This window comes from Malurus melanocephalus, unplaced genomic scaffold (assembly GCF_030028575.1).
Source record: "Malurus melanocephalus ecotype Western Australia unplaced genomic scaffold, MMel_1.1 scaffold_1161, whole genome shotgun sequence".
NCBI lineage: Eukaryota > Metazoa > Chordata > Aves > Passeriformes > Maluridae > Malurus > Malurus melanocephalus.
Genome location: NW_026624393.1, coordinates 54,236 through 68,857, shown reverse-complemented (window position 1 = coordinate 68,857; position 14,622 = coordinate 54,236). Strand labels below are relative to the sequence as shown.

The following is a 14,622-nucleotide window of genomic DNA, read 5'->3' as shown; positions in this document are numbered from 1 at the left end:
GGTTTCCCTGTTGGGATTTTGGGGTTTCCCGGCTGGGATTTTGGGGTTTCCCAGCTGGGATTTTGGGGTTTCCCGGTTGGGATTTTGGGGTTTCCCGGTTGGGATTTTGAGGTTTCCCGGTTGGGATTTTGGGGTTTCCCGGTTGGGATTTTGAAGTTTCCCGGCTGGGATTTTGGGATTTCCCGGTTGGGATTTTGAGGTTTCCCTGTTGGGATTTTGGGGTTTCCCGGTTGGGATTTTGGGGTTTCCCTGTTGGGATTTTGAGGCTTCACTGTTGGAATTTTGGGGTTTCCCGGTCGGGATTTTGGGGTTTCCCGGCTGGGATTTTTTCCCCCACAGGCCGTGGCTCGGTTTGGGATTTGCCGGGTGAGCCGGGGTTCCCTGCGGGAAGTTGAGCCCCAGGGTGTGGGGAGGGGTCCTGTCCTCCCCCCYGATCCCCCTTTGCTGCACAGAGTTATTTTTGTATCCCCTCAGGATCCCCGTGGGGCAGAGGGATTGTACAGTTTTGTGTAAAAAAAAAGGATTAAATGGATGATTTTGTAGCCCGTCTGAGCTGTGGGTGTGGCAGGGGCGGGTCCAAAAAAGCCCGGGGGGATGCTGAGCCCCCGAGAAGGGGACACTGCTGGCTGTGACACTTTAMTGGGGTGACAGATCACCCAAACTGCCCAATTTAGCCCCAAAAAACTGCAGGGCCAGGACCCCCCTGGGTGTGCCCACACCAGGGTGCACCCCCTGAACTCACCCGTTTGCACTGGCTGGTGACACATCCGTGAAAACGTGACGTCAGCAGTGACATCACAGCCGCACGCAGCGCAGGAGCTGTGAACGCGCATGCGCTTGGCTTTTTCCGTTGATTTTCCACACGGAAAAAAGATGACGTCACAATTGTGTCACCGGACTGATCACCAGGCATGACACAAGACATGGGAATGACGTCACAATTGTGTCAGCAGACTGATCACCAGGCGCTACACAAGACACGGGAGTGACGTCACAATTGTGTCACTGGACCGATCACCACACACTGCACAAAACACGGGGGTGACGTCACAGAGACACCCCAGATACAGAAGTCACGGGAGTGACGTCACAGCGATACCCCAGGTGTGACGTCACAATCGCGTCACTGGGGCAACCACCACGCACTACACAAAACACGGGAATGACGTCACAATTGCGTCACTGGACCCATCACCATGCCTAACACAAGACATGGGAGTGACGTCACAGAACACCCCTCATGCTTCTCCACCACTCCATTTGTGTGCGACTTCTGATTTTTCACACATGTAAGAGAAAATGACGTCGTTTTTCAGGCAAGATCTGTTTTTTTTCATTCTCAAAAAAAAGTGACGTCATGGTGACGTCAGGACCCCCCGGCGGTCAGATGGGACTGTGCAATGTCGTAACGAAAGGGCGCACACKTCACGCAGCCGCGTGCCACTCCCATTCATCATTTCCATGAACCGGAAGGATCGCGGGACAATTTCCCGCGCCGGGACCCATGGCCGTGTCACTGCTCTCTAAGTCACGGCGACATCACTGTCCCTATTTGGCTCTGTCACTCCCGTTCCATCCCTTCCGTGCCACCGGCCACCGCTCTCCCGTCCCGGCTCCCGCTCTCTGCCCCGTCCGGCCGCTCTTCCCCTCACGRMSGTSRTTAATTAGCTATGGTAATTTATTCACACAACGCCACGCCTCCTTCGCCATCGGCTTTACGGCAAACGGGTGCTTTGCGACAGTTCGCGCGCGTGGGGCGGCTGCGGTGAGGGGAGCGGGGTTGCTCGGGTGTCTCTGAGGGGTCTCGGGTGTCTCTGAGGGGTCCCGGGAGTCTCTGAGGGGTCCCGGGGCTCTCTGAGGGGTCCCGGGGTTCTCTGAGGGGTCCCCGGGTGTTTTCTGAGGGGTCCCGGGGGTCTCTGAGGGGTCCCGGGGGTCTCTGAGGTGTCCCGGGGGTCTCTGGGGGGTCCCGGGGGTTTTCTGAGGGGTCCCGGGGGTCTCTGAGGGATCTCGAGGGTGCCCGGCGGTCTCTGAGGTGTCCCGGGAGTCTCTGAGGGATCTCGGGGGTTTCTGAGGTGTCCCGGGGGTCTCTGGGGGGTCCCGGGGTTCTCTGAGGTGTCCCGGGGGTCTCTGAGGGGTCTCGGGGGTCTCTGAACGGTCCCGGGGGTCTCTGAGGTGTCCCGGGGGTCTCTGAGGTGTCCCCGCTCCCCGCGGGGCGCTGCCGCCACCAGCGATGTGTCTTTAGCGGGATTTTCAGCGGGGATCTCCCCTCGCGGCTCCTATCAAGCCATGGATATCAGCCCTCAGCGCGATCCCGGGCAGCCGCAGCCGCCGCCCGCCGCCCCCTCGGCCGAGCAGGTGCTGCTGCAGGCGCGGCTGGCGCTGTCCGAGCGGCCGGCAGCGCTCCGGGACCTGTGTGCTCTGCTGGAAGCGGCGGATCCGCGCTGGCTCCTGGGCTCGGCCAGCCCCGCGGCGCTGGGCGAGCTGGCGGCGGCTCTGGGCGGCTTGGCGGCCCCTCCACGCCGGGAGCAGGATGGAGCCGAGCTCCCCGGAACGGACACCGCGCTGGCCGCCGTGGCGGAGCGGGCACAGCACGTTGGCACCGCGTTCCTGATCCTCTTCAAGAAGATGGAAGCTGCTGAAAGTCGGGAATCGCTGGGCACGGCCGCGGTGCTGCGCAGGGTGCTGGGACACGTGTACATCTTCGCTGTCACACACAAGGACGAGCGGCCATGGAGCACGGCGAGGACTCGGGAATTGGCTCAGGAGSTGCTGGAGAGGCTGGTCCAGGCTGCGGGCTGCGGCTCCGTGGAGGAATTCCTGCGGGGAAAGGAGGGGGATGAGGAAGGAAGGTTTGGAGCGGTGATGGGGCTCCTGAAGCAGGAGTTAACCAAGTGAGTGGGAAGGGGAGCGGGGTGTGGTTGGAGGGTCTCTGAGTAGGAAATATTTTGGGAAACGGAGTTGTTCATGGGATGATGAATGCGGGGCTGGGAGCTTTACAAATGCCCAGCAGTGGGAAGTTTTGGGGTGACTGTCAGAGTTTGCTGCCACCAGGAAATGAGGATTCTGAGTCCCAGTGTTCCCTGAGCTGTGTTTGTGTCTCCAGAGACACCTGGAAGTGTAACCCRGCCTCCAAACACGTGTTCTCCTGGACTCTGCTGCGCGTCAGCCGGCCCTGGCTGTGCCCTCACCTGGAGCGGGTGCTGCCGCCCGCGCTGCTCCTCTCCGACGATTTCCAGGAGGAGAACAAAGTGCTGGGCGTGCGCTGCCTGCACCACATCGTGCTCAACGTGGTGAGCGAGGGCAGGGCTTGGCTGCTGKGTGAAGGGTCAGTCACAGAATGTCCGGCTGGGAAGGGACCCCCAAGGATCAGAGTGCAGCCCCTGGCCTTGCACAGACACCCCAAAATATCCCCCTGTGCATCCCTGGCAGCGCTGTCCAAATGCTCCTGGAGCTGTGGGAGCCTTGGGGTTGGGACCATTCCCTGGGGAGCCTGGGCAGTGCCAGCACCCTCTGGGGACAGAAGAACCTTTCCCTGAGCCCCAGCCTGACCCTGCCCTGGCCCAGCTCCAGCTGAGGTGGGTGGCTCAAACCCCTGTTAGGATTTTTGACTTACTTTCCTGGTGCATGGCAGGGTTTAACTGCATTTACAGCAGCTCCTGGCACTCGGGGTGTCACTGGTTTGGGAGGGAGGTGCTTTCCTTGGGTTTCAGCTCAGTGTGCTCCCAGCAGTGACGTTCTGCTCTCTGTTGCTGCAGCCAGCTGCGGATCTGTGCCAGTTCAACAGGGCCCAGGTGGTGTTCCACGCCCTCTACAACCACCTCCACTCACGGGAGGCTGCTGTCATCCAGGTAGGACGGCTGGACCTGGTGTAAAATGCTCTGGGGTCCTGTCAGCCCCACAGATCTGGCAGCACGAAGGGCTGAGGCTGTTCCTGGCAGGGTTCAGTCAGGCCATCCCCATCCCCAGCTCTGCCTGGAGGGGGAACAGGAGATTCCAGGGAMATTCCAGAGCAGAGGGGAGACCTGTGGCCTCCCAGACAGGCTGGGAGTGCTCAGCTCTGTTGGGCGAGCAGCAGCAGCTGTGAGCAGTGCCAGGGATGGGATTTCCTGTGTTTTGGACACAACTCGAGCATCTGTCCCCAAACCAGGCAGCGCTGCTGTGCCTGCTGGACCTGCTGCCCGTCCTGCAGCGATGCCAGCGGCACCAGGGCCACGGCAGAGCCACGGGCCCCTGGGACCAGGTGCTGCAGCTGCTGCTGACCCACATGGAGGGCGAGCATCAGCTGGCACTGCGCAGGGTCTACGCGGGGATCCTGCCCGCCTTCGTCAGCAGGTGAGGGACAGGGGCACCTGGGGACACTGCACAGCTTTGTCAGCAGGTGAGAGAGGGGACAGGGGCACCCGGGGACCCTGCCCACCTTTGTCATCAGGTGAGAGAGGGGACAGGGGCACCTGGGGACCCTGCCTGCCTTCCTGAGCAGATGAGAGCAGTGGCCCCACGGGCAAGGCCCTGGCCTTGGCATCCATACCCTCCCTCCTCAGGGTGTGTTTGTCCCTCCAGCCTTGGCATCCTCATAGTGAGGCACCTGAAGAGGCTGCAGAGAGTCATCCTGGGCTACCTGGAAGTGTCTGATGGCCCCAAGGAAGAGGCCAGGCTGGCAATCCTGGAGACGCTGCAGTGCACCATAGAGCACGCCTGGCCCAGGTACCTCTCTGGGGGGAGGACACACACAAAAGCTGTTCTGAAATGAGTATTTCATTCCTATCCTGAATGTTTTCACTTTAAGTCCCAAAGTTACTGTTTTTTGAAGAAAAGAGCCTGAAATCCTAAGGGAGAATTTGGCCCAGGGAGCCATCACTGCCAGTACTGCTTGGCTGAAAAACCTGGGCCCAGAATTAAGCTGGGTCCTCACTCTGATCCAGCTTGTGCTTATCCCAGAAGCAGCAGTGGTTATAAATTAAATCAGTGTGGAGCAAGCCCTGTGCTGTGGATTGGGCTGTCACCCACAGCATTCCTGACACTCCATCCCAAGATTCCCACGTGCCCAGGGCTGTCACCCACAGCATTCCTGACACCCCATCCCAAGGTTCCCACGTGCCCAGGGCTGTCCCCTGTCCTGTGCCACCCTGTCCTGTGCCACCTGGCAGCAATGCCACCCCCCAGCAGCCCTGCAGAGCCCTCAGGGAAGGCTTTAGGATGTTTCTTCCCTTGCAGGATGCCCTGCAGGCTCCCCGTGCTCCTCAAGGCCCTGCTGAGGCTGCTGTGGGACGTTCACACGGAGCGGGGTCCCACACCAGAGCCCGTCAGAGCTGCTCTGCTGGACAGGGCCACCCAGTGCCTCATCCTGCTGGACCGCTGCTCCCAGGGCCACGTCAAGGTGAGCCCAAGGACCCTCTTCATTCTCACCCCTGCAGGGTTTTCAATTTCCCCTACCCAGCATCAATAATCGATGGATAAGTGATAACTATTGATGGGATCAATGTGTGCTTTGCTCCAGCACAGAGCTGGGGAGGGTGGGCAGCAGCAGAGCCTGAGTGCCCACCCTGGCAATGCTGCTTTTCTCATTGCAGGTGCTGCTGGAAGGGGTGCACAGCAGCTGTGAGGAGAACCGGGTGAGGGAATGCCTCAGGAAGGTGCAGGAGAGCACCTGAGGTGCTGCCACCGCTCCCTTTTGTACATTAAAATCGTTATATTTATTCAAAGTTCTGTTGTTCTTGTCCCACCTGTGAGCCCAACACCTCCCCCAGACACTCCCTGGGTCCTGTGGGGCTTCTCCAGCCTTGCAGGGAGCAGCAAAACCCAGGAGCACAGTCTCGGCTGAGCATTCTGTGGCTGCAGAGGAGCTGGGGGATCCTCCTTGAAGCTTCACAAACTCACTGCAACTGCCTGGACTCAGCACAGAAACTGCTGCTCGTGGAGAAAACGTGGAGAGTACAAAAGCAGGAGTTCCTGAGGCACTGCACAGAGGTGGGAGGTGGATGAGAGATCCTGGAGTCACATCCTGGTGACAGGCCTGGAGTTGTGCCAGTCAGTACAAAATGGGSTCAGGGAAGCTTCAGGCTGCTTTTGTTTTGGTGCTTGGCTCTGTTTCCTCTTCGTACTCGATTTCAATGTAGGGACGTTTCCTCCTGGCTGGGCCCTTCAGGGGGGTTTTCCCCTTGGATTTGAAGTGGGAGCCTTTCTTCTCTACTTCTACCTCCTCTTCCTGCTCCTCTTCACTGCTTGTCTCCAATTTATCCATGTCCTGAGGAAGAGTTGAGTAACAACGGTGATGTCAGAGCTTGTGTAACAAAACCTTTCCCCCATTCCATAATCCCTGGCTCCAGTTCCACTGCACCATTCCYGTCCACAACTCTGATTTTGCTGCCTCTTACCCATTCCAAGGCTGGGTAAGCTCAGCTTTAGTTTGTTCTGGTGCTTCACCTACCTCAAAGTCGCTGAGCTCGCTGTCCTCTGCTTCCACAAACTCCCTTTTATCCACATCCTGCAGGAAAYAGAGGCAGGGATTGAGCACAGCAGYGGCACAAGAGCCACCAAGGCCACCACAGAAGTTTTTTCTGAGCTCTTCCCATGCAGCAGGCAGGGGCAGGGCTGGTGGAGCCATGGCTGAAGGCTTTACCTCCTCATCATCTTCATCCTCCCTCTCTGCATCCGACTCRCTCTCGCTCTCTGCATCTTGCTGTTGGAGGGCCTTGTCAAAGGCGTGGATGGGGAAGTTGTAAATGTCTCCGTACTGAAAGGGAAATTGGGATTTTCCATGAGCCACAGGTGGGAGATGGATTTTGGGGAGGGGGGGCACTGACAGGCAATATCAGACTGAGGTGAACGTGTGGGATCAGCCCCTTTCCCAATCCTGACCCCACACTCCTGCACTGACAGCAGGGAGCCCTCATAGTTTGGGGTTCCCTGTGTTTTGGAGAGCTCTCATGGTTTGGGGTTCTCTGTGTTTTGGGAAATTCTCATGTTATGCAGTTCCCTGTGTTTTGGGGAGCCCTCATGGTTTGGGGTTCTCTGTGTTTTGGGAAATTCTCATGTTATGCAGTTCCCTGTGTTTTGGGGGACCCTCATGGTTTGGRGTTCTCATGTTTTCGGGAGCCCTTATGGTTTGGGGTTCCCTGTGTTTTGGGGAGCCCTCATGGTTTGGGGTTTCCTGTGTTTTGGGGAGCTTTCATGTTACAGAGTTCCCTGTGTTTTGGGGAGCCCTCATGGTTTGGGGTTCCCTGTGTTTCGGGAATCCCTCATGGTTTGGGTTCCCTGTGTTCTGGGAATTCCTCATGGTTTGGAGTTCCTGTGTTTTGGAGAGCTCTCATGGTTTGGGGTTCCCTGTGTTTTGGGGAGCCCCCATGGTATGAAGTTCTCTGTGTTTTGGGAATCCCTCATGGTACGAAGTTCTCTGTGTTTTGGGGAGCCCCCATGGTATGAAGTTCTCTGTGTTTTGGGAATCCCTCATGGTTTGGGATTCCCTGTATTTTGGGGAGCCCTCCCTGTGTTTTGGGAACCCCTCATGGTTTGGGTTCCCTGTGTTTTGGGAACCCCTCATGGTATGGATTTCCCTGTGTTTTGGGGTCCAGGCACCCCCCTCAGTGCCAGCACAGGGACAGAGAGCACTGCGAGCTCCGTGTGCCCCTCACCGTGTCCTGTTTCAGCCTCTCCAGCAGCTCCTTCTCGATGGCATTGTCCAGCTGGGCAGCGATCAGAGCTTTTTCCTACAAAACACAGAGCAGCAGAGTGAGGCTGGGGGCAGCAGGGACAGAGGGGACAGCAGCAGTGGCAGCAGGTGACACCAGGGACAGCCTCACCTCTCGCCTGTTCTCGCGCCTCTCGATTTTCCTGCGCAGCGGCACGAGCTTCCTCCTGCAGGGAGACACAGTGTCTGGGAACCTGCCGGCCTCTGGCAGCARCAGCCAGAGCTGCAGCATCCCAAACGTGCCTGGAAGCTGGGAAATGTCCTGGGAGCACGTCTGGAGCTGTTTGAGAGCGTCCTAAAGATGGGGAAGGGGCTGGAGGGGCCATGGGAGGAGCAGCTTCTGCTGAGGGGCAGCTCCATCTCTGCTGCCAGGGAATGGCTGGAGCTGTGCCAGGGGTTGGGATGGATTTTAGGRAAAGGTTCTTACCCCWACTGAGGGTGGTGGGTACAGAACAGGCTCTGCAGGGAATGATCACATTCCCAAAGCTCCAGGARCATTTGGGCAGCRCTCCCAGGGATGCACARGGTRRGRCTTTGGGGTGTCTGTGCAGGGCCAGGGCTTGGGATCAATGATCCCTGTGGGTCCCTCCCAGCTCAGGAGATTCCCTAAATCCATTTATCCACTCAGATCCCTGCAGCTCATCCACATCACACAGATCCACTTAAAATCCCTCAAAAAAACCCCGTGATCAGCTCCATATCCCCACTCAGCAGATGGGCAGTGGCTCCATCAGCCACCCCTGGTCACTCCCATGGTCACTCCCATGGTCACCCCATGGTCCCCCCGTGTCCCTTACTGTCTCTTGAGGGTCAGTTTGCGGATGCGGATCAGGTACTGGGTGATTTTGGTGAATCTCTGCTTGCACTTGTGGCGGATGAAGCGGGGCCARTAGATGAGGTTCTCATCGATCTCCTCCAGAGCCTTCTCGTAGTTTTTGCTCAGCAGCACCTGGAGGGACAGGGCAAGGTTTGGGTGACACCGAAGGGACCTTTTGAGGGGCTGTGTCCCTCAGAGTCACTGAATCATTAATGAAAAATCTCCAGGGTCATTAACTCKACCCTGTCCCTGTCCCTTTCCATGAGAAAATCCCTCCTGATGTCCACCCTGACCATCCCCAGGCACAGCCTGATGTCCTGTCACCATGGGGACACCACAATGACAATGCCTCACCACCCTTTCCATGAAAAAATCCCTCCTGACCGTCCCCAGGCACAGCCTGATGTCCTGTCACCCTGGGGACACCGCAATGCCAATGCCTGACCACCCTTTCCACGAGAAAATCCCTCCTGACCGTCCCCAGGCACAGCCTGATGTCCTGTCACCATGGGGACACCGCAGTGCCAATGCCTGACCACCCTTTCCATAAGAAAATCCCTCCTGACCATCCCCAGGCACAGCCTGATGTCCTCTCACCCTGGGGACACCCTCCCTCTCTCTGAGGTGACACCAGAGCCACTGTCCCCGCCCTGTCCCCAAGCTCACCCTCTCCCAGAGGCGCCGCGGAAACGCCGCCCGCTCGATCGTCTTCATGTACAGGTAACAGCGCCCTGGGGACAGCAACAAACGCCACTGATGTCACCCCCTGGGTGGGGACAGGGACTCCAGACCCCCCTGAGCACCCCCTTTCCATGGGGACACCGTCCCACCTTTCTCCTCGCGGATTGTSGCGTACTGGCTGTTGGCCAGCGGGCAGGACGAGCGGTTGCACAGCCCCGTCAGGTTGTACTCGTTCCGGCAGAAATTCTGCGTTTTGGTGCTGGAAAAGAGGGGATGGGGATTAATGAGGGACGGGCAGGAAAATGTCAGTGCTGTCCCAGCTCACCCCATCCTCTGTGAGTCCCTGGTTTGGCACAGGGGGGACATTGTGGGGTTTGAGGGGTGTCCCCAGTGTGTCCCTCCCGTTCCTTTCCCTGCTGGATCCCCCCCCAAACCCCCTGGGCTCAGCCCACCCCGACCCCCCAAAACTCACGTCATCTTGTAGGAGCAGAACTGCCTGTTCCCCAGCATGCTCCAGACAACCTGCGGGGACAAACAGCGGGTGACACACAGTGACACCCCTCACCCGTGTCCCCGTGTCACCCCCCGGCCCCTGCACCCCCCGGTGCGGCTCTAACGGGGGACATCCCACAAACATTGCGGTTTTCTCTGTGTTTCCCCAGCGGTGTTCCCCAAAAAGCGCAGACGCCAAATCCCCATTTACACCCCCGGCCCATCCGCGCCACCCCCGGGCTGGGGACAGGGGACCCTCGGCCACGTGGGACGGACACACCGCCGGGCCCCGCGGACACGGGCCCGAAACAACGGTGGGACTCACATCGTCCGAATGCATGGTGGCGGTGACGGCGGTGACAGCGGTGACAGGGACGGGGACAGCGGTGACAGGGACGGGGACAGCGGTGGCGGTGACAGCGCTGACTGACGGTGCTGGCGGGCCCGGCCGCGCGGTTCAGGGCGCCGCCATTACCGGAAAGGGCGGGGTGCGCGAAGTCTCGCGAGAGCGGCGGGCTGAGGGCAGGGAGAAGGGCGGGACTCACGCAGTCTCGCGAGAGCGGCGGGCTGAGGGCGGGGAGAAGGGCGGGACTCACGAAGTCTCGCGAGAGCAGGGGCTGAGGGCGGGAAGGAGGGCGGGAAGAAGGACGCGCTCCGCTGTCATGGCGGCGGTGCCTCCTCCCCTCAGAGCTCGGATTTAACAAACCCTGCTATAAACACACACTGAGGGGCCCTGAGCAGTGCTTTAGGGACGGGCGGGTTCATTCCGCACACTGGAGCCGTGGGAGAAACTGTGGTTTATCTGCCAAATACTTCCCTCAGAGCTGCCGAKACCCCCCGGCTGCAGCCCCTGAAATCCTCACATTAATTACAGTGATCTAAAACTGGCTTTGTTGACTGAGCCTAAATCTTATTCCCACCTCAGTTTATTAGAGTTCTTCAAACGAATAATTTAATGCATGTTGGGAAGRACACCCTGAGTAGCACAGAATACAGCAAACTACACCAAGACAGAAATGAACCATTTTTAGAGTCCTCAGAGGAGCAGTGACATTGCAGTGACATCTTTATTACCAGCTGATTCCATGGTTAAACCCCACAGCGAGGGAGTGGCTGCACTGAAGGGATGGAGCCTCCAAATCCTGGTGGTTGGAGAAAAATTTGGAAATTTTGTCCGTGCCCACAGGTCTGGGACAGGCTGTGCTGGCTGTGGATGCTCACACAGCTGTGTTCTGTGACCAAAATTATGGTTCCAAAGCAGGGTTTGCCTTCCTTTCCCTTCCTTTCCCTTCCTATTCCTCTTTTTCCACCTCCTGGTCCCGCTGGGCGTCCTTTGGGGTGTAGCTTTTGGATTGCATGGGGCACTCCTGGCTCAGGATGGCCTGAGGGTGAGGAACGGCAGAAATTGGTAAAAATAATGATTGATTTTTGCAGTTCACAGGAGCATCATCACTTTGGGGAAAAAAAAACAAGCAGATTTTTTCCCCCAGGGAATACAAGCTATGAATGCAAGGACAGACCTGCTAAATTTCCTGCTTTTTTTGTCTCTTTTGGGGAGCGGAATAGACCCCAACAGGCGGTCTATATTATTATATTAAAACGATTCTCAATTCCCCAAATTCCTGGGATATAAAACCCCAGGAAAACATCCCCCACTGACCATTTTCTCCTCAGCAGCCGGGGGGTTTCGCAGGACCCAGCAGAGCGGGGCGTAGACCACATTCAGCACCCCAACAATCACCATCAACCACGGGAAACCAAGAACTCGCACCATCACCCCGCCCGTGGAGGGACCTGCGAATTCCAGCGTTAAAAAAAGAACAGAAAACTCCACGAAGAAGGGTGAGGCACCCCCAGAACTTGATAAAATCCACGCTACCAATGGCAAAGCCCATGCACAGAGCCACATCAGCGATGGCGTAGACGCTGCCGTAGGAGGAGGAGTGGCGCAGATCCACCAGGTAACTCATGATGGGCATCATGGATGAGTCCACCATTCCTGTCCATGGAATGAGGGGCTGCTCAGTGCCTGCTGCCCCGTGGAGGTGCCCACAGCACCCTCAGCTTACCTATGGCAAAGCCCAGCCCAGCGTTGGGGCCGATCAGCCCGGAAATGTTGGTGGCCAGAGGGACCTGGGATAGGGGAGGGAGGAGATGTGAGGCCATGAGGGGTGTGGGAGGTGGGAAAGGGGCACAGAGGGCGTGGAATTGTGGAATGGTTTGGGTTGGAAGGGAGCTTAAATTTCATCCAGTGCCACCCCTGYCATGGCAGGGACACCTTGAAATGTCCCAGGGTGTTCTAACCTGGCCTTGGGCACTGCCAGGGATCGAGGGACAGCCACAGTTTCTACAAGAATTCCATCCCATCCCCTCCCCACCCTCACAAAAAGGAATTCCTTTCCAAAATCCCATCTATTCCTGCCCTTTGTCACTTTGAAGCCATTCCCTGTGTCCTGTCCCTACATCCCTTGTAAATCCTCTCTCCCTATCTTCCCTACAGGCTCCCTTCAGGTCCTGGAAGCCACAATTTGGTCACTCCGTAGCCTTTTCCAGGCTGAACAATCCCAAATCTCTCAGCCTTAAGATCCAGATTTGCAAAACCCATCCAGAGGGTTGGATGAGAGCATCTGCTGTGAAAAATCCCAGTGGATTCTGCTGCTACTCACACAGAGGAGGCTGATTCCCACCACAGCCATTCCAATCATGGAGCACAGCCATCTGCAGAGCACARGAGGTGTCAGCCTGGAGCAGAAAATGCTGAAATTTGAGCCAAAATCTTTAATATCCCGCTTACCTGCCCATCCTGTTAGCCAGGATCCCAAAGAGGTTGGTGCCAATGAGGTAGGATATGCTGGCAGGCAGGAATGCCATCCCTGGGAGAGAGAAGGGATTGAAAAGTGTCTCATGCCCGAGAAAATAAAGGGATTTGCACAATTTCTCATYCCCCAATTGCCTCCTTTGGAGAACCCCTGAGCCAGGCCAGGCACRTGAACACCCTCCTGTCACAATTTCTCCCTTTTCCACCTTCCTTTTCTCCCTCCTCCACCTCTGCCTGCTGCTTTTCCCTTCCTCAATAAAGAGGAATAACACAACAGCTTAAATAAAAAGCCAGGGGATCATTACATGGCTCACAATTAAATATTTGCTCTCCCTGCTGCTTTACCCGTTGTTTATTTTTCATATCCTCTCCTGCTGACAATAAATAAAAGTGATCAGCTCCATGTCCCTGGGACATCTTCCTTGTTGGAACACATTTTTTTGTGTTTTAATTTCCTCTCCTCTCCCTAACAGCTACAGATCGTGGTTAATCCTGGTTTAGCCAAGCTCCTCGGGGTTGTTTTTTCTACAATTACAGGAGAAGGAGACAAATAGAGGAGCCCTTGTGAGATGGGTGGGTTGGTGTTGAACTCTGAATCCAAATGGCTCTCAAATCTTAGGAAATATATTTGGGATTTTCTTCTGTTAAATCTCCCCAAAACTTCACCTGGGGCTCAGTGGTGACTGAGAGAGAAACTTAGGGAATGTATTTGGGATTTTCTTCTTTTAAATCTCCCCGAAACTTCTCCTGGGGCTCAGTGGTGACTGAGAAACTTAGGGAATGTATTTGGGATTTTCTTCTGTTAAATCTCCCCAGAACTTCTCCTGGGGCTCAGTGGTGACTGAGAAACTTAGGGAATTTATTTGGGATTTTCTTCTTTTAAATCTCCCCAGAACTTCTCCTGGGGCTCAGTGGTGACTGAGCCGGAAATTTAGGGAATTTTTTTGTCATTTTCTTCTGTTAAATCTCCCCAGAACTTCTCCTGGGGCTCGGTGGTGACTGAGAGAGAAACTTAGGGAATGTATTTGGGATTTTCTTCTGTTAAATCTCCCCGAAACTTCTCCTGGGGCTCAGTGGTGACTGAGCCGGAAATTTAGGGAATTTTTTGGGGATTTTCTTCTGTTAAATCTCCCCAGAACTTCTCCTGGTGCTCAGTGGTGACTGAGAGAGAAACTTAGGGAATGTATTTGGGATTTTCTTCTGTTAAATCTCCCCCAAACTTCTCCTGGGGCTCGGTGGTGACTGAGACAAAAACTTAGGGAATGTATTTGGGATTTTCTTCTGTTAAATGTCCCCCAAACTTCTCCTGGGGCTCAGTAGTGACTGAGAGAGAAACTTAGGGAATGTATTTGGGATTTTTTTTTCTGTTAAATCTCCCCAGAACTTTCCCTGAGCACCCCTGAGTGCTTTTTCCCTGGGTGCTGTCCCTTCTCCCCCCTGCGCTGAATCCCTGGGTGCCACTTTCCCCTCACCCTCCCTCTCTCCAGAGCAGCATCCGAGGCTTTTAGAGCTGTTTGTTGCTGCCTGCCCAGARGATAACTCGATCAGGAGCAATTGCAGCCCCCTGCTCCCAGCCTGCAATCCAATTTGGGCTCTAAGTGCAGCCTGGGGCTCSCCCCGGGTTATTCCTGTTCCAATTTGGTTTCTAAACCATTACTCGCTGTTTTTGTGGCGCTGTTATCTCCACATCCCATTTTGTGGGCAGCTGGCAATCAGCACAGCCCATCCTGCCCTGCCTGGGATGTTGGAAACGGCCTCATTTCACTCRGAGCTGCCTCTGCAGAGCCCATTTGGCCTCCCCAAATCCATCCCAGCACGAACCCATTACGAGCCCTGCAGAAAATGGGCTCTCAGAGCACCCCACRGCCTCCCTGCCCCGTTATTGCCACGCTGGGGGAGCCTAAATSTGTACAATTTTTTCAATAACAGAGCACAGCACATGCTGCAGCCACCACTGAGGACATTTCCAGCTGGAACTGGAGCCGTGCACAGCCTGGAATCGYTCGCTCCACGGGTCTGAGGGCAGATGTTTCCTTCTTTTTGTTGGAATGAGGTAAAAGATGATTCAATCCCTCCCGCAGTGCCCGAGCAGGGCCAATTCTCAAAGTGTTTCCAAGGAATGGCAGA

At 56.3% G+C, this 14,622-nt stretch overlaps 4 protein-coding genes and 1 non-coding gene across 6 annotated transcripts in view; 2 read left to right on the top strand and 3 right to left on the bottom strand.

Moving 5' to 3' along the window:
- Positions 1-1,769, top strand: part of RNF122 (ring finger protein 122) — a 12,536-nt gene extending 10,767 nt beyond the window's left edge. The window contains exon 6 of the mRNA XM_057387233.1: positions 1,743-1,769. Within this exon, the coding sequence (XP_057243216.1) occupies positions 1,743-1,769 (27 nt within the window). The remainder of the gene's footprint in view (positions 1-1,742) is intronic.
- Positions 1,382-1,476, bottom strand: LOC130586447 (small nucleolar RNA U13). The gene has a single exon (XR_008966701.1). It is a non-coding gene; the product is annotated as a small nucleolar RNA U13 (small nucleolar RNA).
- A 388-nt stretch (positions 1,770-2,157) lies between the features above and the next one.
- On the top strand, positions 2,158-5,651 carry TTI2 (TELO2 interacting protein 2). 2 transcript variants are annotated; one of them, XM_057387236.1, is made up of 7 exons: positions 2,158-2,891; positions 3,104-3,290; positions 3,756-3,848; positions 4,148-4,332; positions 4,561-4,704; positions 5,215-5,377; positions 5,571-5,651. In XM_057387236.1, exons 1-7 carry the CDS (start codon positions 2,287-2,289, stop codon positions 5,649-5,651), a joined length of 1,458 nt encoding a protein of 485 aa, XP_057243219.1. In that variant the 5' UTR covers positions 2,158-2,286. The 2 variants fall into 2 exon arrangements, with proteins under 2 accessions (XP_057243219.1, XP_057243220.1); XM_057387237.1 differs by lacking the exon at positions 5,215-5,377 and having other exon boundaries at positions 5,571-5,630.
- A 404-nt stretch (positions 5,652-6,055) lies between these two features.
- MAK16 (MAK16 homolog) lies at positions 6,056-10,160 on the bottom strand. The gene is made up of 10 exons (XM_057387238.1): positions 10,003-10,160; positions 9,658-9,707; positions 9,335-9,444; positions 9,171-9,235; positions 8,485-8,636; positions 7,800-7,854; positions 7,632-7,706; positions 6,620-6,733; positions 6,428-6,484; positions 6,056-6,244 (listed from the first exon to the last, which is right to left on the bottom strand). The coding sequence occupies exons 1-10, from the start codon at positions 10,015-10,017 to the stop codon at positions 6,056-6,058; spliced, it is 882 nt and encodes a 293-aa protein (XP_057243221.1). The 5' UTR covers positions 10,018-10,160.
- An 809-nt stretch (positions 10,161-10,969) lies between these two features.
- LOC130586440 (chromaffin granule amine transporter-like) overlaps positions 10,970-14,622 on the bottom strand; it is a 14,061-nt gene continuing 10,408 nt past the window's right edge. Inside the window, exons 8-13 of the mRNA XM_057387231.1 lie at positions 12,472-12,550; positions 12,344-12,395; positions 11,747-11,810; positions 11,557-11,676; positions 11,338-11,471; positions 10,970-11,059 (exon numbers count right to left, since the gene is read on the bottom strand). Of these exons, the coding sequence (XP_057243214.1) occupies positions 10,970-11,059; positions 11,338-11,471; positions 11,557-11,676; positions 11,747-11,810; positions 12,344-12,395; positions 12,472-12,550 (539 nt within the window). The remainder of the gene's footprint in view (positions 11,060-11,337; positions 11,472-11,556; positions 11,677-11,746; positions 11,811-12,343; positions 12,396-12,471; positions 12,551-14,622) is intronic.